General features: G+C 42.5%; 1 protein-coding gene across 9 annotated transcripts in view; it reads left to right on the top strand.

Moving 5' to 3' along the window:
- Positions 1 to 22,807, top strand: part of PPP2R3A (protein phosphatase 2 regulatory subunit B''alpha) — a 52,272-nt gene extending 29,465 nt beyond the window's left edge. For 3 of the 9 annotated variants that reach the window (XM_052687278.1, XM_052687277.1, XM_052687283.1), the window contains 10 exons: positions 411 to 513; positions 2,206 to 2,280; positions 7,337 to 7,423; positions 9,657 to 9,813; positions 11,839 to 11,887; positions 12,470 to 12,559; positions 13,833 to 14,008; positions 14,559 to 14,677; positions 16,102 to 16,208; positions 19,173 to 22,807. In XM_052687278.1, the coding sequence (XP_052543238.1) occupies positions 411 to 513; positions 2,206 to 2,280; positions 7,337 to 7,423; positions 9,657 to 9,813; positions 11,839 to 11,887; positions 12,470 to 12,559; positions 13,833 to 14,008; positions 14,559 to 14,677; positions 16,102 to 16,208; positions 19,173 to 19,242 (1,033 nt within the window). In that variant the 3' untranslated portion in view covers positions 19,243 to 22,807. Of the gene's footprint in view, positions 1 to 410; positions 514 to 2,205; positions 2,281 to 3,788; positions 4,253 to 4,429; positions 5,886 to 7,336; positions 7,424 to 9,656; positions 9,814 to 11,838; positions 11,888 to 12,469; positions 12,560 to 13,832; positions 14,009 to 14,558; positions 14,678 to 16,101; positions 16,209 to 16,903 lie in introns of those variants that run through there. The other 6 variants (XR_008207835.1, XR_008207834.1, XM_052687281.1 and 3 more) reach the window with 6 other exon arrangements.
- The last annotated feature ends 363 nt before the right edge of the window (positions 22,808 to 23,170 follow it).

Raw genomic sequence — 23,170 nt, 5'->3', positions numbered from 1 at the left:
GTTTCACAGTATCTTCAAACATTGAAATGTAGTGAAAGGCTGAATTGGGATGCATGTCTGCTATGGCACCGTTAGGTTGGTCCTGTTGACTTCAAAAGAGATCAGTGAGCATGCAGCATTTTGAGAAGTCAGGTTTCTTCCTAAGATGCCATTGAATCAAAATAGGAGTCGTCAGAAAGAAATATGTTGCTTCCACAGGAATGTTAACGTGAAAAAATCTCCACTGAGCAGAAGTACCTTGGTGCTGCCAGGAGATGCTGAAGATGATGCTAGTATTGAGGTCAACTTTGCATAATGCATATTGTAGATGTATTGCATAACATGTGATAAGGCACTTGATCATCTAGCTGTGATTTGTGATTGTCTGTGAGATGCAAAGCAGTTGAAGTAACTTTTCATCTCCCTCACAGAATCTTACGTAACTGCCATGATGACGCATCCAGATTTGCTTACCTTGTAGCAAAGCCCAGCTGTGGTTACCTTGAGCAGGAGGACTTCATCCCGCTGCTTCAGGTACCTGCACTCAGCAGTGAAGTGATGGGGAGAGTGGGGAAATGTTTGCTTTTTTTAACTTCTTTATTCTCATGTCTTTAAATGTTTACTAAAAACATGCAGACCTATGGTTGAACAGTGTCTGGGAGGGTTACTTTAGAGAGCATGTAATTGAATTTGTCTAGCCAGACTATCAGTATAATAGTCTATAAAGTATCCCATGGAAATCTGTACAAAAATACCCTTGCAGTTCCCACTGGCCTGTGTGCAATCTCTGTACCTGTTAGTAGCAGAGTTACACTGCTGCTTGTTTTCTGATATTCAGGCAAAATGTCTGTGTCGCACCTTCATTTCTTCTTAGTAGGCAGGCCAAAGTCTGTGCATCTTATTGCATTTCTTTCTTTCCCTTCAATTCAGATGTGATATTTTTAGCAGAGTAACTATGAAAGCAAAGTATTCTGGCCATTTATGCAGACTCTGGATAGATTTAGCTCTTCTACAGTTTCTCTGTAAATCAGGTCCATCTGCTTCTCTTATCATCTGTTGATAATTTATTTTTTTTCCCAGACTATTCCATAATGTCCTTAACTTTAACACACTTTGTTGCCCTCTTTGCAAAATCTTAGTATAGATGCCTTGCTAGGGAAAGATTTTTTTTTTTGTGCTGGATGTTTGTGTGTCTCAAACAAGCCTAACTGGGGCTGCAATGGGTAAATTTTCTGATGTTCTTTTTCACCTTTTCTCCACTGAGCATACTGCCTTTCCTGACTGATAGCAGCTCTGCTTCCTAGCTACTGGTTCATCCAAAGACATGTACAGTCTTGTCTGTCATTCAACCAGATGTTAGCAGTATTACACCATATGACACCATCATAGTAGACCTGATTAGACATCAGGTTAGACTGCCCAAAACCTGGCCATGCTGTGCCCCTAAGGGCACTGTATCAGCTCTGTCCCTTTGCCACAGCATGGTATAAACAGCAAAATTCTGAACACCTCTTAAAGAGCAGATGAGTCAGACGTGTAAAATGACACAGACATTCTGATACACAGAAGATCTGAGCTGATTGACTCAAGATCCAAGCAATTTCTGTATATGTCTGGTCATGCATTTTTTAGTAGGTTTGACATCATGAGTGAGTATTTCACTTACAAAAAGCGGACCTTGTAAAACTCCACGTATAGTTCAAGTCAATTTTGGGAAAGCACTGATGTCTGTCTGCTTTCTAGGGTTCACATGAATTTTCATTGATGAGGAGGATGTGAAAAGCAACTTTCTTAGCCTTTCACAGGGCGCTCATTACTGACACTTACTGTCATTACTGACACTTAGCTCTAACAAATACCAATATCTTCAATGAATGGAAAAAATGTTTTTGGAGAAGAGGTGGTTGCATGGTCAACTAACTGATTTTGTATCTCATTCAATAAAAATGAGTTTTCATCCACTCACTAACTCTCTTCCTTTGTTTTTCTGTCCTTAAGTAAATCAATATGGCCCAACAGGTGCGTATTGCCCAGAAAATGTATTGTACTTGTATTTCTAGAAGGTTCACTTCATAGATTAAAAGGTATAATTTCAGTTTTATTGTTAATGCTAAAACAAGTAAGCAAAAGTATTGGTTTGTAAAACAAAACAAAACCCAGCAACATCTGAACTTTAAATAAAAGGAGTAGGAACTCTGTTTCATTTTATTTGGTCTTATCTTGCAGGACGTGGTAGAAACACACCCTGGTCTGACGTTCCTAAAGGATGCTCCAGAGTTCCATTCCCGGTACATCACCACGGTAGGCTGCTTGTTTCATCTCCTGTCACAGTGCTGTACCAATCCTCCTTTTGTTATTTGTCACTATTCCCAAATCATTAATTTACTGCAAAAATACATGTTTTTTATATCGCTAGTAGGAAGTTACATTCAGAATTTCTTCAGAACAAAAAAATAATCAGTCTGTGTAGAAGAGGTCATTCACAAGGGTAGTGATGATTCTTTCTGGTCTTAAACACATCTTTGAAACAATTTTGGCCTTTAATTATGTTGGAGGAAAATAGGAGTGATCCTTCTTTGGTCTTTGAGAGCTACTAAGTTACCCCTAACACTGCAGGGCTGCTGTGGCCTGGGCAGCCACGTGTTTGAAGATTTCTGTCACTTAGGCGTGGGGTCTCTGATTGTTCCATGGTACAAGGCATCCACTGTTGTCCAACCCTCTTGCATCTCACTTGCCAGAACATCTCTCTGGTCTTTCTGAATCACTGATTTTTTTGTGACTACTGCTGGTAGATCTGTAGCTTTGTTCCAACTCTGCAGTCAGACGTTAGACTTGTGCTTTACCTGAAAAAGTTTGTACTTTTTTTTAAGCCTGTGTTGTGTTGGGTATGAATGTGGATAAAAGATATAAGTGTAGAATGTTTGATCTCTGCAATGATAATAAACTCAGATAAAAATGGGCCTGAGGAGAGCTTCATCTCAGCTGGGTTTAGAGCTTTTCTTACTGGCTTGTCAGGCTCTCTGTGGGGGCCTGCTGCACCACATATCAGCAGCTGGGAGATTAGTGGCAGGCACTGACTTATCCCTTTCTTGTAAGGAGCAGATGGCAGAGGGATTCTGCTGCTTCGGCCATATCCTGTGTTTGTGAATCTGTGTAACGAGAGACAATTTCAAATGTCTAAGCACTCTTGACTGTGGTGGTGGATGTCAATGTATTATTATCAGCATCTTCAGTCCCTGTGGAGCGAGGCAGCAGATTTGTTGAGCATAGTACCTGGTCAGAGTAGGTGTAACAAATGTCCAGGTGATCATGAAGGCTCACGAATGGGTGAATTGCTGTGATTTCTAGATCTCACCAGGTGCTGTGTGAGATCTAGAGATTCTGCTCTGAGAGAGAGCTGCACTTCAGGGTAACTGAAATGTAGGCTACTACTAAAAAGAGAAATCTTTTCCTTCCTTTCTTTATTTTCTCATAACGTCCCTTGAACCTGGATGAACTATGTCCTGTATGACCGCCAAATTTGGGCACAGAAGAAGATCTTTCACATGTACATGAAACTTCTCAGTGCTTCTTGATTCTGTTCATCTCCTCTGTGCTTTCTTACTTCAGCCTGAGAGCCTTTAGACACCCCTGTGTGTAATACTGTTCACAACAGTGGCTTCCTAAGCTTTCTCTCCGGCACCCAGGAAATGATGGTGCTGGTGTTTGAAGTGAACAGTGTGTGGCAGCGAATCTTATAAAGCTGTGACATCCTTCACAGACTTCTCGTGCTTGCAGAACAACTCTGTTTTGGGTGTCTCTTCTGACAGATTCCTCCTGAGCTCTGTGTTTGGCCTTGGCTGGATCACTGAGCTGGAGCAGAGTCCAAGACCTAAGGAGACACAAAGTCTATTGGGTCAGATTGGTCCCACATGGAGTGGCAATACGTGGCCCACTGCATAGAGCCTCTCCTCTCTGACAGCAGGAATTCCTATTTCTCACATGTCTGTTCATGAATAATTCGGCACTTCTGTATTTAATGCCATGAAATTGAGTATTTCCACCAGGAGGTAATGAAGGAAACAGCTTTGTCCTTGGATTTTGAGACTGCCTGGACACTTTCATTCCCTTCAAGGTAGAGTACCTTGCACTTATTTATAGTGATAGTGCTATATCTGCTGCAAGAGCAAGAGTTACATTTCATTGTTGTATTACAGATTGGGGCCCATAAAGAAACACTGGCTTTTCTGCTCACTATTGAATATGGCATCACTTGGTTGAAATCACCTGGAGAGTAAGTTAACAATGGATGTGTTTGCATGTTTCATTATTTTTTACTTCTTTCCATGCCTTTTAGAGATGCCTTTTGGATACACTAGCCTTTATGTAACCTGCATCAGTGTATTTGACCTGTTGTATTGCCAAACTATTTGTTTCTAAAGTATACTAAACTGCTTATTTCTTTTAACAGAGGTAGACTCCTGAAACCGATGAAGAGGATGCAGAATATCATGAGACATTTAACATCACTTCTTCCAGAATGTGCAAAGAAAGCTCAGTGTTAGCAATTGTTGTTGTTAAAAATCTGTGTCAATTGAAAACAAATTATCAAACCTTACTGCTTGGTGAAAAATGTTCAGCTTATATAGTATTACCCATGTGAATGTGGAAAGTGAAGATGGTCTACAGGATTTAATAAAGACTTGGGTGGTTGGTTTTTTTTTTTTGTGTTGTTTGTTCCCTCTTTCCCCCTCCCCTCAAAATTGTGTTGTTTTTCTTTTATGGGGATAATGGGAAAAGATCTGGAACTAACCCATCAATGGTTCTGGACCTGGAGATACTTTACATGATGGTACTGGGCAAATAAGGAAGGAGCTTCCCCCTTTCAAAGGCTCATGTACTCAATTCAGAATAAACAGACTTCCATGCCAGGAAGAAGGGAGCCAGAGCACAGCGCACAAGGTTGTAGCTGCTGAGTAGAAGTGCCTGTAGCAACTTGGGCCTGAGGCCAGTTTCTTGCTTGGTTTCTAAGCTTACAGTGGAGATGCAATCATGCAGCAGGTGCTCTAACTGAGAAACATAAAGCAGGCAGGCCACAGGAATTAATTTTCTATCACAGTAGACACTGGCTGTTTGAGTGCTGCAAATCATGTCAGTTTTATTATAATGTCCTATGATATTTCCCAAATGCTTTTTTTGACAGCTTTGTCTTTATAACCTAGAAAAGAGAGAAGTGGAGGCACTGTGTGTGTACGTGTACATGCAGTTTAATACTCACCAAAACTACCATTATTTGAATAATAAAGCCTTCACTGAGTGACTGGATACAGTAAAGAGGAGGTGAAAAGAGATCCCATCTTTCCCCTTACGCCTTATTTTTACAGCTGATGAGATGAGAGCAGAGGGTGCATCTTTATGAATATGATCTGACAGAGGAATGGTTTCCTTGAGTCACTAAGGGGGATATTTTGCTGTCTGCTATTACCCAGCAGGCAGGGAAAAGAAAAAGACTGCTAGTTAGGGGTTTTTTTTCTATCTTGAGATTTTTGTTTGTGTCCTTGGAATGTTGTGGAAAGGCTGTATCTTTGTGAACTGCTGGAGTTGAGAGGTGTGGTAATGGATCGTGTGTGAGGTGAGACACTTCAGTCTCTGAACTGGCTGGTAAAACCTGGCAGCAAAGCTCAAAGTTCAAAAATAGTCCAGAATGGCAATGGTTGCCAGCAACATTGAAGAAGGAAGACACAGCTTTGAATTGTTTAAGACCAGAAAAGACCATTGTGATTCCCTAGACTGACCTCTGGCACTACATAGACCACAGAACATTGCTCAGGGATTGCTATAGTTAGGATAAATTTTCTTTTTGACTGAATTATTGCACAACTTCAAAAAAAAAAAGTGTCTGTGATTGATGTTTGGAGTGGTAAAGAGCCCACAGCGTGTCTCTGCAAGTTGTCCCAGTGGTTAATAACTGGCAGTGTTTATTTAAATAAATAAGACAAAATCCTCTAGATATCTAGTTTGAGAGACAAAAAGTCCTTCTGCTGTCCTGCATGTCCCCCTTTGGCTTCTAAGGAGTAGGATAGTCACCAGTAGATATCATGGTAAGCTGAGTTGACTATTCTCTCTTTTCAGGGTAAATTCTGAGTCCTCAAATCATGCTTGTTGTTCCCTAAACTGTCTGGACTCATCAGCATTTATTGTCTCACTGTTCTTCGTATCCAAAGCAGAGTGTTAGCAATGATCTCATACTTGTTTCCAAATCTGTTCTGGACTAAGAAGCCTGCCCTTGTCTGTCTGAGTCAAAGCATGGTCCTTAAATGGTCCTTGCCCACTTGCAGCTACGCTTTAGGCTCAGAGTGACCCATCACAGTCTTATCTGTATCCTTACAATATCCATGTTTTGTAAATTTAGCTTTTATGTTGGAGTAGCATGTTCTATTAAGACTTACCAAAATCCTAGGCTAATACGTCAACATGTCAGAGACATCAACAGCTTGTATTAGATTTCATTTACAAGGATTGTGCTCTGTAGGCTTCAGTACTGATAGTCATTAACTACATTTCTAATTTCTCATGTTGAAGATGTCGTGTTATTGATATTTATTCTTGTTCACATTGTCATGTTTATTCTTGCATGCTCTTGATCACACATTTGCATTTTCTCTGCCCTGCAATACTTGATGTGCTAAAAAGGAGTGGACTAGGAATAAATAGTTCAGCCTGCTTTTTTAGGTGCTTGTGAGCACTCATTCTCATGCTGTGTACTGTTCCTCATGGATTCTCAGAGCTGTGTGCTTTCCCCACCATGCTCTTTATTCCCTTTTATGAGAAACAGTGAAGGAGATGAATGATGTAAACACATCCCTAAGACAAATGCAGACAGATAATCTCTATTGATTATTTTTAGTGGAGCCACCAAGAAGGTGAGGTATTGTTACAGACACAATAGGTCAGACAACACCTGTGGATTTCATTTGCATGTCCTATTTCCTCTTCTGAAGTCCTGATTTCTTTTTTCACAAGTGCAGAGCACTATCAGTTGAGGTCCTTGCAAGCTGCAGTGCCTGAAGCCTGAAAAATGTGCAGCGATTTGTCAGCACTTTGAACATATCACTTAAATAATAAAACTACATGCTCAAAGATTAATTAAGAACTGTGAAAATAGTTGCAGAGTGGAAATGAACAATACTGTTTCAGAAACAAATGTAACTTTCAGACTCCTAGTAATTAAGAATAATAGTATAAACAACAACAACAGAAAGTTTTCAGTAAGAAGTCTCCTTGGGATGAGTGAATAATCCAAATAAAGCTACTCCATTTCAGCTCCCTAACTGATTGTTTCAAGGAGTTGGTTTAATGAAAGCTGTTTGTCTTGCAGGTTATACAAAGAATATTCTACACAGTCAATCGATCCTGGTCTGGGAAGATCACCCTAACAGAGCTGAGGAAAAGCAACTTCTTGCAAGTATGTTGGTTTCTACCTGAATGAGATATAGAATGCATTGATTCCTTTATTCCTGTGTACTGTTCAGTGGGGTTGTAGTAAGGCAAATTCAGTGCCCAGCTCAATGCCAGGATAGGGGCAGAACTGGTGAAGGAGGAGTTTCAGAGTCAAGATGAGAGAAGACCAAGGATCAGAGCAGCCAAGATTGCAGCAAGTAGAAGTTGAAGGCGTACGTTCAAAACTCTGAAACAGCATCTGGCAGTTTGGCTCTTAGCTCCTGATCTAGCTTTCAGGAAAACAAGAGACACAGTTTATCTCTGTTAGGTAGCTCACTGAGCAGCCAAGAATAGCTGGTGAATGGACTATGATATGTGGTGAGTAGCACAGCCAGTTTCTTGGCTCAGCTGGCAATCAGTCCTCTGCCAGCTGGTCAGGGACACTGCACCATGCAGTTGCAAGACAGAGCATGTCAGGATGCATCACCTGGTTTGTACTGATTTCTAATTGTGCAGTAAACTTCTCCAGAAAAGCTGTCGAGTTTAGCGCTAGTTACAATTCCTGTGATAGATTGGAGCAGGGAATGGTGGGTGGATGTTTTGGGATGAAGATCTCTGTTCATTGTATAATTTACTCAAAAGAGCACCAGATTACGACTGTCTAAGGCTGCTTGATTCCATCCCAGCCTAAAAAGCCAGAAGCCTTTAGGCTGAAAGGTCGAGGTGGTAAATCAGTTAAGGCAGTGAGATTTCCCTGTTGCATCCCACTGTCTAGATGTAGTGTACTTTCTCAAAAGCCTCAAGCATGAAACATACTCCTCCTTTCAGATTATTCTGCCCTACTTGTCACATCAACTAATAATCAGTGCTCGCTTAGGTTGTCTCATGCCAGACCAAGCCTTCTTCCCTACCATCTGCTGTTAACCAATCCTTCCAACTTATACTACATCTTTGTTCACTCATTTTTCTCCGTTAATATGTTCACCTCTTTCTGCTTGTATAGCTACTCTGATTTTCACCTTCTGCAGCAGGGAAGTTCAGCTTGGGGACCATGACTTGCTGAGACAGCTCTTTGCTGTGTGTGTAAATGGCATATTTTGACTTGAGCTATTTAAAAAGTTCTTGAAAAACCTCCTCAAGTGTTTATTGTCTGCAAAGGCACGAAGAGACCCAAGAAGCTAGTGAGTGAGTGTTCAGACATGTCTTAAGTCTTAGGTGACTTACATGTCAGAAAATCAGAATAGTTTGGTAGGTCTGCTGCTCTGTTGTTCCTGTGTGACATTTTACTGAATCTGATGGTTAACGGGATGTGAGTTTTGCGCTGGCTCAGTTAGCTTCCTAGGATATAGAGATGTTGGAGAGAGAACAGTGAACTATCAGCATTCACTGCCACTGCCACTAGGCCTGCTGTCTTAGGGACACAGCTGCCTGGGACAGCTCTGGGACTGTCCCTCCTTCTGAGGGTTTGTGAGGGCAGAGGAGGATAAGACCCGTAGCTCGTTTGATTTGATTCATTGGATTGAGAAGGCTATCTGCTGTTCTCTGGCTGCAGCGCTCAGGGAAAGGCAGATGGAGATAAAGGTGAGATACCTTCTGCCACAGGAGGGAAGGACAGAGGTAGGCGTAAAGTGGAAATAAAACAATTGCTAAATGTTTCATAGTGGGATATGGTAACAGAAATCACGGCTGAAGATCTCCCCGAGCCTTCCAGTTAAACTAGACTGATTTCTGTCAGCAGCAGGCCAGGAAGATCAATGTGATTGGTTTAATTTGCCTGGATTGATCCTTCCCCATTCCAGGTGTGAGTCTGGAGTAAGACTTGATCTTTTGCTTCAGGAGCCAAGCAAGTGCAGTGTCAAGATGCATCTCAGTTCCTGTGGATTTGCTGTGGTAAATGGCTCTAGGAGCCTCTAGTACAGGTCAGAGATGGTTCACAAATAATGGATCCCAGCTGAGACAGCAGTTGTCTCAATCTTCTGCATGACTCTTTGCTATGGCTGAAAATTAACAGGAATTGTTCACGGGATTGGCAAAAGTATTGTGCACATATGCTAACCAAGATGTTCAAGCCAGATGCTTTATAACTGCCTGTTAAACATCAAGTGCAAGAACAAAATCTCCTACAGTGAGGAAGGGCTACGTTTTGGATTAGCTCTCAGAGCTGTGTTTGCCCAGCTTCTATAGAGGTTGGAGGACTCAAGCTGTTAAATTGCTTCTTTGTCTAGGCTTAACTTCCCTCTTTATTTATACTGTTTCAGACTCTTGCTCTCTTGGAAGAAGAGGATGACATAAATCAAATCACAGATTATTTCTCCTACGAGCACTTCTATGTTATATACTGTAAATTCTGGGAGCTGGACACTGACCATGACCTTTATATCAGCCAGAAGGACCTGGCTAGGTACAGTGATCAAGGTATGCTGCCTGCAAGCTATGGTGGGAGGAAAGTGGTTGCTGAAAATAGAATGATCCTAATAAAAAGTAAAGTCTTTAATTTAGTTAATTTGACACCTCAACAAAATTTAAATGGAGGCATCCTTCTCATAAACAAATGCTGATTTACAGACTTACTTGTAGGGGCTTAGACACAGAGAAATGCAGCAGATGCTGTTTTCCTCATGAATAGCTTCAGTGGATTGCTGCCAGAAGGACTAGCTAATAATGCTTTCAAACTAGCTCTTTTTTTTGCTGAGGGTTTTGCAGGTAGTTGAAGTATGAACAAGAAGGCCAAGCCTCTCTGAACTTTAAAGATTGCCAAATTGCAATCTTGTTGGGTGAGAGAAGTTTCAGAATCCAGCAAAAGTTGATGAATTTTGGTTTGCAAATGAAATCTGGGGATTATCTTTTGAGTTCATTCTGGAACACTTTGCCACAAGTTGAGCAGATCCTAAATTTTTCAAAGGCTCAAGTGCCATAGATAAATTAATGGAATAAAAATCCACGAAGGGGTGAATAATGCAAAAGCAATTCCTCTGGCTCAGGAAGTCCTTGCTCTGCAAGTTCTGGAAGGCTGAGAAAGCGTGCTAGAAAATAGTCACTGTATGTGTGAGCTGTTCTGTATGGTTTGTTGGCTGGGCTGGACGGAGGCACCCAGTCAGAAGGGGGCTGTGTTGAAGATTATCTGTGTTCTTGGAGCACGATATGCCCATGTGCTTACAGTTAGGATTCATGACTTAGTGTCTTGGACAAGAGCTTGAGCTATTGACCAGCATGTTTTAACTCTGGAGATAAAGCTGTCTTGAATTCTTCAATGTGTTTACCACACTTTTTAGGAAAGTAGTTTTAGGATAGAGAGTTAGGCTTGGAAAAATGGGATATTTAGACACAACATGTAATTTGGAGGTAGCGGGAGAGGTGGAAGGTGTTCCAGTGCATAGAGTTACAGGGGTCTGGAGGTATCACAAATTGTGAGGAATTGTTGGAGATCTGGAGGGGACACAACATTTTGTAGGGGTCAAGATCCTGGAGGGCTGAAATGAGAAAGAAAGAAGGGAGTGTGGATTGACTGTAGATCTGTGTGTTGTGGTGGCCCATGTCCTTGGGGTGGCAGCGTTTACGAGAAGGCCATGGGGATTCTGGCAGTCACAGCGGGTCAGGAGGTTGCTGAGAGGCCTGGATGGGCTGAGGATAAGGAGTGCCTAACTAGGTTATATGGGGACTAGGTCACAGAATCACAGAATCACCTTTTGGGGTCCTTTTGGGGAGGGTGCAGTGTGGAAATGGAGCACCTCTTACACAGGAAACGAGAGCGCAGAGTGCTGGGGAGCTGAAGAGAGGAGTGCTGTGGGCAGGGTGAAGGGGAGATGTTTTCAGTACAGTGGTGCAGCAGCAGGTCTAAAGGAAGTGTCTCAGTGGTCTGCAATGTGAGGTTAGTGTGGAAGTCCTGCCCAGGACTGATACTTATTGCTTGGTTGGTGCTTCTCTACCATAGCAACCAGCCCCACACATTTCCTGGTTGGCAAAGCCCTTCAACTCACTTGAAATAATGCTTGTTTTTCATTGTCCTTCCCTGAAGCAGGGGATTGCAACACTTCGTGCATTGCTTAGAAATGTTTTTGTATGGATTTGAGATGTGATTTTTGCTTGACAGCTGAACTAATTTTGCAGTATATATTGAAGTAGTCTCCTTCTATTAGTCCTACTGCAGCAAACTAGGGGTAATACTGCCCATACTGGAAGATGTACTGCAAGAATCCAGATCACACGTGGTGGCCATATTTGAGAGGAAGTAATAGTGTTTGGTAGGATACAAAGGCAGGCATATCTTTGTTTTTAGCTGAGTGCTGCTAAACAGAGAGCAGTGGAGTATCTAGACAGACAGTGTAGGTAGAGCTTTGTTTTAGTGGTGGGAAATCACTTTGTGTGAGTTCACTTTAAATAACTGAATGTCATTATTCTGGTGACCTGTTGCTTCATTTTATCTATTTCCTTTGTTTCCAGCTCTATCAAGCAGGATTATTGAGCGAATATTCAGCGGTGCTGTGGTGAGGTGAGGAATAGCATGCTGGCTGGGAATGGAAGTGAATTTCTGTCAGGCTGATTAGAAATTCAAGATACTGATCAGTGGGAATTTCTGAGAGTATGGTTTCCAACACGATGCTTCAGTTGAAGCTGCTTGAAAATTGAGTGGCACTTTTGGTGGTATCTTTAGAAAGCAAATAAAAAATGCTGTAGGATGATCACTTAAATACATCTTTGTAGAACACGTAGTAGAAAATATTTTAGAACAGGCATAGCCCGTGGGAGCATACAGACACTGTATTTTTGCCCAACAGTGGCACAGGGATAGCTGGACAGCATTGATGCAAAGCCTCAGAAAAATAGCACAGCCCAGCAGCTGCTGTGTGAGGATACTTGGCAGGTGAGCCCCAGCTTTGCGGTGACATCCAGGCTGCAAGCATTGTGCTTGGGAGGAAGGACAGGAGGATTGTTGCCAGGAAGTGCAGGAGTACAGGCTGAGCGGGCAGTCATGTTTCCATTTTCTCTTACAAGTGATTTGGGGCTTTTTAAAAACTGTGTTGATAACATTCTGAGTATTAAGAGGCCTGTTTTTTCTGGGTGTGTTTTTCAGGGGAAATGAAGTTCAGAAGGAAGGCCGCATGAGTTATGCTGATTTTGTGTGGCTGCTGATTTCAGAGGAAGACAAAAGAAATCCTACAAGGTTTGACTGATTTCTGTGTCCTAATAAAAGTACTAAGATGAGCAGATAGGATTTTAGAAACTTCTGTGACTTATTGCTTTCTCAAACAGACAGCAGCTTGAGTTTCCATGATTATTAGGAAGAAGACAGCTTACTGTCAATACTTGGTCAAATAATTTTCCTTTCTTGAGGAGAAATTGCTTAGAGGGAGAGTTTCCTTTTAATGTTAAGTGTCTTGGGTAACCATCAGTCACTTTGGTTCCCCCATGCTCATGAAGTTAGTGCGATTTTACCACTGTGAGGAACTGCTTGGAGAGCAGTTGTGAGCTGCATAAAAACTGAATTTGTTTGTTTTCCCCCTTTGTCTCCATCACACTTCCCTGTAGGTCTTGATCTCATTGACTACAGACTGGATGATGGCTTCTCACAAGGGTGGTCCCTGGCCCTTTTTATAGAGGCAGCTGTAGATACCATCTGTCAGCACTGAGCTCCTGTGTAGTGGGCAGAGTTCATCTCACATGGCTGCAGCTTTGTGGCCGTGTGAACTGATATCTCAACCATGCTATGAGGGCTGGGTGCACTTCAGAGGGGGTCTGTGTAGCAATAGCAAGGGCTGCAGTTACTTTTCCTGGCCTATCCCTGGCTCTGGGGTAAACCCATGAGATGTTTGCAGCTGGTAGGAACGCTTCCTTTATGCATGTAGCAAGTTCCTAAGAAGGGTTTGTAGGGAGATGAGTCTCTTAGTAAAACCTACCCACCTGCCTGGTTTGTGCAGCCAGCAGGAGACTGCTGTGCAGAGCAGAACTAGATCTGCATGCAGTTATTAGGGCAAGGAACTCAAATCCATGGTTGGACCATCTAGAGGTGAAGGTAGGATGTAGAGTGCAGCTGCCTTAAAACACTGCCTTTGATATAAAAGAGTATGGGATAACTGGCGTCCTGGCTTCAGAGTTGGTTGTATCTGGCTAACTTCTGATGCTGAATGGGGCAGGAGCACCACAGCCTGTGTGAGACACTTGACAGTGCACACTGGGCACTTGCTAGAGCTACCTGGTGAAACAGGTCGTGAGGGTGGCTGTGCTCACAAGTCACCTAAAACAGAACTAACAGGTGGCACTGGTGAGCCTTGGCTTGTGCCCTAATCCTTCCCAAAGGTTATTTTTGTGCCTAGATTTATGCCAACGTTTGGGTGAAGAGGAGCACTGGAGAATTGGGGAAGGGGAATGTGCATTGCTGCAGTAGAGATTCTCTAATGCAGTCACCGTGCTTTCACTAATCCTGTCTCTTTTTCTAGCATTGAATACTGGTTTCGCTGCATGGACCTGGATGGGGACGGGGTGCTCTCCATGTATGAACTGGAATACTTCTATGAGGAGCAGTGTGAACGGATGGAAGTGATGGGCATAGAACCACTGCCATTTCAGGACTTGCTGTGTCAGATGCTCGATCTTGTTAAGCCAGAGAGAGAAGGTACATTCTGTTTAATGGGGCTTCCATGCTCTTTGATCTGTGGTGGACTGAGAAAGTAATGTTACCCTGAAACCCGTTTGTGGATAGAGTCTTGCGTTAGAATCACAGGGCTGGAATTACTGTACAGAGTAACAGTAACATTATGGCTGTTTGCAGCAAAATGTTATACATAAAGAAGTCTGAAAAACTTGAAAGACCTTTTGAATGAACTTGCTGGCACTGGAGCAAGTCTTGTATAGTCCAGCTGTGGAACATACTGACAGTATAGATGTGAAACTACCATCCCCCTTCACATTCTTTCGCATTTCACATAAATATGAAAGACCTCCATATTACCTCCAGATGTGTGTGAAATTTAGAACTAACACACACCAATTTATTGAATAATGTTTATCTTCTTGTCAGGATTGGAAAGAGATTTTGCAATATTGTAGCGTAGTGGTGCAACAAGACTTCCTTAAAGCTGACCAGAACAGGTCCAGTTTCTCACTAAGGAAAAGCTTAACAGCACAGTATCATGTGTGGGTTTTTGTTTGTTTTGTTTCTGCAGGACGAGTAACCCTGCGAGACTTGAAGAGATGCAGAATGGCTCATGTGTTCTATAACACGTTCTTCAATTTAGAGAAATACCTGGACAATGAACAGAGAGATCCCTTTGCAGTGCAAAAGGTATAAATCACTTCTATTTCTAAATACAGGCCTTCTTAAACTCGTCTTTGGAATTAAACTGGATGAAGGAAAAATCCAACTGAATATAAAGACCTTTTTATAAAGGTCTATATATAAAAACCTTTTTCATGCTTAGGGCAGTCAGACACTGGAACAGGTTGCCTAAATAGTTTGTGAATATTCTGACCTTGGAGGTTTTCAGCATGTGACTTTGAACTCCCTGATCGGACCTCACAGCAGACCCAGAAGTGACCAGAAGCTGGGAGATGTCCTGGGTACCTTCCAACCCAAACCATTCCACTATTCTATGGTATGACTGCCTTAGCTGATCCTACTGCACCAGCACTGGTGGTGCAGTGTGTGATTCTAGAGAGAATGACCTACACCTGCTGAGTTGCCAGTGTTCCATCAGGTTGTGCCTGGCAGCATTCACCATCCTCCCTCCAGACAGAAAACATAGAAAAGGCTGTCACTTCTGTGACTTCTTGTTACACTAGCTGTAGGGTGTTCTGGCACCTGAGCTTTGTCAGTTGCTGGCGTGAAGTCCCTCACCTCTGGTTCCCCTTGCATATGCACTGAAAACAGATGTGACTGTAGCTCAAAAACTATCTCCCAGAAGGCTTTTATGCAGTCAAAAGTACAGTAAAGTGGTGCGGATGCCAAAATCAACTCTGGTTCTTTCCCAGCTGGTTCCTGCATAACCTGAATGAGGAACTTTGCAGTTCAGTGCTTCTAGGCTTAAGTATATCCAAATTCGGAACCACCCTATTTAATGTTTTAGGTTTCTGTTTTTATTTTTTAAGGATCATCCTAAGTTATGCTCCCTGGCCCCACCTGCCTGCCCCTATCTTCCCTTGGCTAATTTACTAAATGGCAGAGAGGCAAATGTTTATAGAGATGTTATTTTGTAACCTTTCAAGCTTTCCCCCTCTTAGCAAACTGTTAGGGTCAACTGTAATTGACAATTAAGGATTTCAAATTAAGTCCTTTAACCAATTGCAAACTGTGAAGATGCATGGCTTTGTGAACTGGAGCAACGAAAATACGCAGAAGATACTGTAGAATGACTTGGGTTGGAATGGACCTTTGAGGTCATCCAGTTCCAACACCCCTGCTGTGGGCAGGGTTGCCAGTAGTTATTCAGCATTTCTGAAGTGAAGGGGGACTGATTTGTTGGCAAGTCAGGTCACGCACTGAGTTTTGTAGTCTGCGCGTAGTCTGTGTGTTTCATAAAGTGCAGATGTTAATTTAGGGTAATTGTGAGCCTTTCAGTTAACACATTTTTTGACTGTTTGGATACCGTCGCTGACAACTCCTAGAACTGGCTGTTCACATGTTCATGGAGTTACAGAACACGAGACCCACTGTAAACATAGTTGTAAAGAGTTGCAGACGTGGTGTGCTTGACTGCCTGCTCTCTTCAGGATTTTGAAAACGATGGCCCTGAACCTTCTGACTGGGACAGGTATGCTGCTGAAGAGTACGAGATCCTTGTGGCTGAGGAGTCTGGGAACGAGCAGCTCCAAGAAGGGTAAGCAGAGGCATTGCACTGCCCTGGAGACGCGTTCCATGGCTCTGGCTGAGATCAGGACTCTGCATCAGAGCGTGGTGAAGCCTGAAGTGGTTGCTCCAAAATGGCTCTGTTGGTAAATTTGTCATAAGAGGCTTGGGATCTTCTGAATTCTTTTTGTCAACCATTTAAATTAGCTACACAGCAGGTGTGAAGGTAGCTGGGAAAAAGGAAAAAGCAATTTTCATTTGGTAACGGTACCAAAAAGATCTCAAATGACTTTTGCTACTCCTGGCTATGTGTTAATGGTAAAAGCTGTAGCCGTTACATTTGCCATATTAGTGGAGACTTTATTTTAGTCAAATAATTTTACTTCCTGCCCAACTTTATGCCTATTAGTCTTTTTATTTAAAACAGTTGACTTCTGCAATATCTACAGTAATTTTTGCAAACGTGTAGAAACGTGTATTGATAGCTCCTGCTACCCTCAGAGCCAATGAATTTAGGCAGAGCAGTGGGTCCAGGAATGCTCTGTATGCATTCCACAGAGGCTCCCAATGCAGACTTGCTGTATGCGTGGCTGGGGTCGTATCTTCTTGAGGGTATTTCTCCAGAGATTTCTTGATGGTTACTGTAAGACGCATTGGAACAAATATGTTGTGTTTCTACATGGTGTTAATCTTGCATGATTCAGGATTTCACCCATTCTTGAGCAGCATTTACAGAGCCATGAAATAAGAGTCCTGAGATGATTGCCTAATTTTCCCACAATGGAAACTGCTTGGATAACAGTAGCATCCACTAATTGGCCACTGGGATTTACAAAGCCACGGAGAGCTGCATTTGCCTTTCTCCCTGTGATGTGCATCCAAACAGCAATAAGCTGTTTATTCATCTCCTTTGAGCTGCCTTGCCTTTTTGTGGCTTCCATAATGAAAGATGATGTAACAGAGGATGGAAGATAAAATTGTTGTATTTCCTGCATCTGCACTGCAACACCTGTGTGCTCAGTACAGAAAAGAAATAGGAATCTGCCATAGAAGCTTTGCAGGACCACGAATCACCAAATTCACCAAAAACGGAATTGGTGATGTCAGGTTTTTGAAGTCTGTCTGAAACAGCTCTGTGTCTTCCTCTAAAGAGCATGTCAGCAACCTTGCTGCTTGCTTTTAAGAGCCCCTGAAAAGCTCTGTAGTCATGGCAGCGACATTAGATCTCATTTGTGGAGCATAGCAACAGACCACAAAGGAAAAAAAGGAAGGGAAAAAGAAAAACAAAGAGCTGGATGCCCAGACAAATTTGCTAGAAAGAGGCATTGAGTTTTTGCATATTCATCATTTCTGCTGTCCTTTGAGGGTGACAGAAACAGAGTGGGACAAAACGAAGATGATTTATGAGCTCTATGAAGAAGCAGATGATTTTTTAGCAAAGGTAGCTGGCAGAATGTGAAATTCAGTGGTTGTCTGAATAGATTTGAGAATAACCATCATTCAGCAATTGCAGATGAATTAGTTGGCATTCTGCACTACATTTATGACTTAATCCTGCCTGTAGCTTTTCTGACTGGAGGGTTTCTGACACCAGTTGGTGTCTGGCTGCCTGGATGCTTGTCTGTGACAGGGCACTGCCTGTGGAAGAGGAATCTCACCAAGACATAGTGGATGCTCACACAGACTTCAAGGATGCTGTGCCTGTTCAGAGGTGGTCAGGCGCTGTCTGCGTAATGTCAGGGAGATCTTAAGTGTTTACTTCTGATCCTGAGTGGCAGCTTCAGAGATTTGCAAGTACTAGTGTGGTAAATTAAATACCTATGTTGGAAAACACAAGGACAACACACTCACCAAAAAGAAGAGAAAAGAAAGGTGTTCTTTTACTCAAAACAACAATTTGGAGCGTGGTGTTTCACTGAACGCTTAAGCTAATCTGAACACTTCTCAGCCATGTTTTCTGGTTTATACATCTGTGTATGAGTTTTCGAGAAGAGAGCCTGTTCCCTGGTGAATGCATGCACATGTTTTTGTGTAAAGGCAGAAGCAGTAGTTGAATCTGACCACGAAGGCTCTGAAAGCAAAATTGCTATCTCACAGACTTTGCAGGTGATGGCACAGAAGCCTCTCTGCAGCAGGACGTAAGGATTGGCAGGCAGAAATTGCTCCCAGGGCTTTGTTGTATCTGCACATGACTAAGAAGAGGGAAAAGCAACACGAGAAATGGCAGATGGCTCTTTTTTTGGCACTGTCCACACAGGGTATCCGAGGAGTTAACCTTTTTCTAGGGCAGTTTATCAATGAATAAACTGGAGCTATTCCTGTGCTTGCCACTGGAAGACCTGCTGCAACATTGCCTTCACAACAAGCGTTGCTTTCAGAACTAAAGAATTTGAGTTTCTTGGGAGTCCTGAGAAAATACCTTGTGATGGGCTGAGGCTGGGGAAAAAATATCATTTCTCAGCAATATACTGCAGCTGGCTGGAGAGGAGAATTTGCAGACAAACCTCCCTAAGTCATAAGCACAGAGAGCTGGAGCTTCAAACCAAGAGGGAGAGGAACATGACAGAGTGGCCACAATTGATTTTTCTGTGAAAACGAAAGCATATCATAAGCTCAAAAATACTTTGGAAACCAAGTGTTAGTGAGCAGGTCTGAGCAAGCCAAGTTTCCTCTAGGAGCTGAATCTGTGCCTGAGCAACTTGATTTCTACACTAAGGCTACTGCAAGATACTGACTAAAACTGTATTCAGATTTCTAAATGCCGAACACCAATGAAAAGCTGTTTCAGAACTTATGAATGAGAATGGATAGAGGACAGTCAGCTGTCAGAGTGCTGCCTACTGAGGCACTGTGCCTTACAAATATGCTCCTTGAGGTTAACATCCTGCATGTTATCGTATTTTAGTCACATGGTTTAGCGGCTGCTGAAATAACTTAGCTGAAAAGTGCTCTCACCAAAAAATAGCTTTTAAAGACACACCTTTTATCTTTACAGATCATTTGAAGAAGACTATGAGACAGATGAAGTCTTATCTCCCTCTGAAACTGGAGACAAGTCAAACTAGTTATCTCAGATCTCTTAGCATAGAGAATGGAAGATGTGTAATCAGTGTCTGTCGAACTGGATAGCAGTCAGTCCCAAGATGCTTAGGGACAGTTAGGGATTTTTCTTAAGTCTGTCATTGGAGCAATGTGTTTTATTTTGTACACTGTAACTTGAAACCCCCTTTTTTTTTTCTTCTTGTGTAACTGCAATAAGATAATTTCTTTAAAATAGCTTTCTGCAATGTGTTACTGTGCACACATTAAAAATGGTGATTGCACCTTGTTTCCTTTATATCTTTTCATATAAATGTCCCCAGATGTGCAATAAATGCCAGCATCTCATGACAAACTCACAGCTGCGTGCAACATCTACAGCGGTCATTGGTTCAGTCCTGTGCCATTATGACTCTCTGACTTCACAACAGGAGTGACGGAAGTTGCCAAATTAATTTATACATATATGGCTAGAGATCATTTAAAACACAAATCACAGTGCAGTCCTTGGTTTTGCTGGTGTCCTGAATACCAAAGGCAACATGCCTGCAGATAGGGAGAATGAGGTCCCCTTCTGTGATACAAAGCTCTTGTAGATGGTACCAAACAAATTGTACTTGTATGCCTGTGAACAGTTAAAATGATGTCATGTTTCTCTTAGAATTTATGATACAATTAACGTTTCTGCGTATTCTTTTGTGTGTGAGAGGCTCTCCTGTATGAATACCAGTCAGGATAGTGGTTTTTTCTCTGTAGAAGTGTTTTCTAGTATATTTACAAGAGATGCATGCACTGTTCAGCCAGTGTGCTGGAACTGCTGCGTTCTGTGTGCTTCAGTTCTGTTTCTTTCCTGTGCTCTTCCCTTCTCTTGTACTGCTAATCTGTAGCCTTCTGCAAGGGTCTAAGCTGATACCATGAAAATACCTGCCTTACCCGTGTGTGGTAAATTCCTGTTAACAGAGGGATTCTTTACCTGGTAAAGAAAACCTCCAAACATTACTGATTTTTTTTTTTTTTTCCACCCATGAAACAGACCTAGATTCAGAGAGAAAGCAGTGTAACTGATGAATTCTTGCTGTAAGTGCAAAATTGAACTGACTTTCCCATGGAATTACAATTGATGTAGAAAGACAGAACCCATTCACTTCATAGACAGATAGCTTGTGGATACACATGCTCACTGTTATCCCAGCGTGTTTGGTGCATAAAAATGCTGCCCAGTGGTACATTCATCCCTAGATGCTATGTCTAAATGTTGCTGTTAGTAACAAGTAAGGAATTGGCTGATCACTACAACCCAGCTTCAACTTTTCCAGGAGCCTTTGAAGTGTCACGCCTGCCTCCCGATGCCCAGGTGGGACATACTGCTGCCTTGCTGAGGTTAGTAACTCTCATCAAGATCAAAATCTGAAAGGGAGGAAGTTATCAGTTACACTGGGCTCAAAGAACTGTTCCCTTTCCCATGAACAATGTTGCTATTTTATCTAGATCCATATACACATCCCAGGATCCTGGATTTTTTCATATATTGGGGGAGCTTCTGGATGCCCAGATTCTTAGCAAAGGTACTTTGAGGTCATCTCCATTCTACAGTGATAGAATGAAGGAGGGGGCACTGACCAAGGCAGGGTAAGCCCCTTCAAATGCAACGAGCACACAAGAGTAGCTCTGTTCAACTTCAGGATGTCTGAGTTACATCTCCATCACCACTGTAACCCTTGGAGAAGCTTGTGGAATAATTCTACAGAGATCCATGTTCAGAAAAAAAGTAAATGATTGCAAAAATGAACATAGGATGGAAATCACACAACAGCCAATTAGAACCAGCTCTTTCTACTTCTTTCACCTGAAAGAACCAAGACAAAGCATTTCACCTCTTTTCTTCATTATCTGGGCCTGAAGTGGCCTTTTACTCTTTGATAAGATTTTACATCTCTCCAAAACAAAGATTATTCAAAGGAACAAGAGAAGAACCTGACCTATTCCAGGATGGAAAGAAAGCAAACAAAGAGGAGTATCCTAAGCCTGGTAAAATCACCTGTTACATTTTCAAGCTTTGGCTTCAGTGAGGCAGACATTCGTGGCTTTTGTTCTGAGCTCTTTCACTCCCAAACCCAAGGATTTCTTTTTTAAAAAACAGGTTCTCTGCTGCTCTAATGACAGTGATTCCATCTGTCCCTTCTAGCAGGGCAACACCGTGACACCAGCCTAAGGAATAAAAAAATAATAAAAAAAAATAAAGGACAACTTAGGGCAGAAGTTTTGCCTCATGTACAAGAACGAGCTACAGAAACTATATGTAGTAACTTATAGCGTTTGCTTTCTGGAAAAGAAATCTGTTCTCTGTTTTACTAATCCATGTGCAGGTAATCATAATTCAGCTGTCACAGATTAATTAGTGAATGAGGTATTTATTCTACACCCCTTTGTGTCTTAGCCCTGTCAAAACTTCTCGTGGTAAATTTGGAAACTCTGTCATGCTCCTGGAGTTTCTGGGGTGGTTACAACATCAGCAGATCGGGGTGTTTGGGGCTGCAGACACAGTGCCTGCTCCCCTGCAGCACACACCAGCTTCAGAGGCTGTGCAGCTCTCTGAAATGAAGCCAACGAACCCAAGAGTTACAGCACAGAACACTCACAGGAACCCACTGCGCTCGGGCTTTGCCTCCTGCCTGCAGCTGTCAGCGTGGCTGTAGATGTCGCATACCTTTAAAGACAGCTCTTACGTTTTTCTTTTTGGTTGTAAGTCTATTATGAGCTGGATTCCTTTTGCTAATGGATAGTCAGAAAAGCGACTGCAATTCAGTTCTGCATGATAAAAGAATACGTGTTTGTTCGTCCCCTCTAGTCTGCTTTTGTCTGGCAAAAACAAGTCCCGTGTCCTTAGGAAAAAACCTTATTTTCACATTCACAAATTTCCTCCGCACTGTTAAGACAGGAGATGTGGTTCAATACAACCACGTGCTGGAATGGTACTGGGCTCATTTTGTTCTTTTTCTCTGCAATCTCGGTAGTAATTCCTTCACCACGTTTTTCACCAGCAAGAAGCGCCCAGGCGCTGGCGCAGTTCCCCTTCTGCCGGCCTGCCACCACGCGGCAGTGTTGCAAAACAGACGCGGACAGCGAGAAAGAGGTGGCAGGCAGCCTCAGGTTGACAGAAACACTGCAGAAAACCTTTCTGCAATGCTTTCGTGAACTAAGGATGAAAGGAAGCTGACTCTGAACAAGGTCCGCGCTTAGCTTCTGAAATAAAATATGCCTGAAAGAACAGGAAGGAAAAGCAGCGTACTTCTGGAGTACGGCACTTCACAGCAGCTGCAGGTCTACGCAATGGAAGTGAACCTCAGCACGGAGCAGGTGTTACTGTGAGAAAGAATTCAGCAGTGCGTGGCCTTTCCCTCTTTTCTCTGTATCGCTGGGTGATGGTTCTAGAAACTGAGTATTTAAATAATAAAGGTTCTTATACTTTGTAAAAGTAGTTTTGGATGCGTTTTGTGCTGGTATGGTTTTATCTTTGTATTTCTACTTTGTAATTTCTTCATTTCTTTTTGGCAAATAAAGGACTTCTGAAATGAGGAGGTAAAATCTGTCTCACAGTGTTGGCACGGTGTTACTGTTCACTTCAGCTCCCAGTGCTGTTCCCAAACCTGCCGGCCTTCTTGCTGCTGAGCTCATCCAGCTGCCTGTCAGCAACCCCACGGAGCCAGGAGGCGCAGCTGTGCTGAACACACCGGGGAGAAGCAGCAGGCCCCACACTCACCTTCCTCAGGTCTTCCTCCTCAGCGTGGAGCTCCGCTCCTGTACCAACTTACCAAATTCCTGCGTCCCTCATTTTAACCTTAGAACAGACTTCTCCTGGATCCTCTGCAAGTGGCACAGAGGGGAGAAAGAAAAATATTCTGTTTTCATCGCATGCAAATGCTGAAGTGCTGCATGATCTTCTTACTTTGTGAG

This window comes from Tympanuchus pallidicinctus, unplaced genomic scaffold (assembly GCF_026119805.1).
Source record: "Tympanuchus pallidicinctus isolate F22 unplaced genomic scaffold, pur_lepc_1.0 scaffold22, whole genome shotgun sequence".
In the NCBI taxonomy this organism is placed as follows: domain Eukaryota; kingdom Metazoa; phylum Chordata; class Aves; order Galliformes; family Phasianidae; genus Tympanuchus; species Tympanuchus pallidicinctus.
This window is presented reverse-complemented; position numbering and strand designations above follow the sequence as displayed.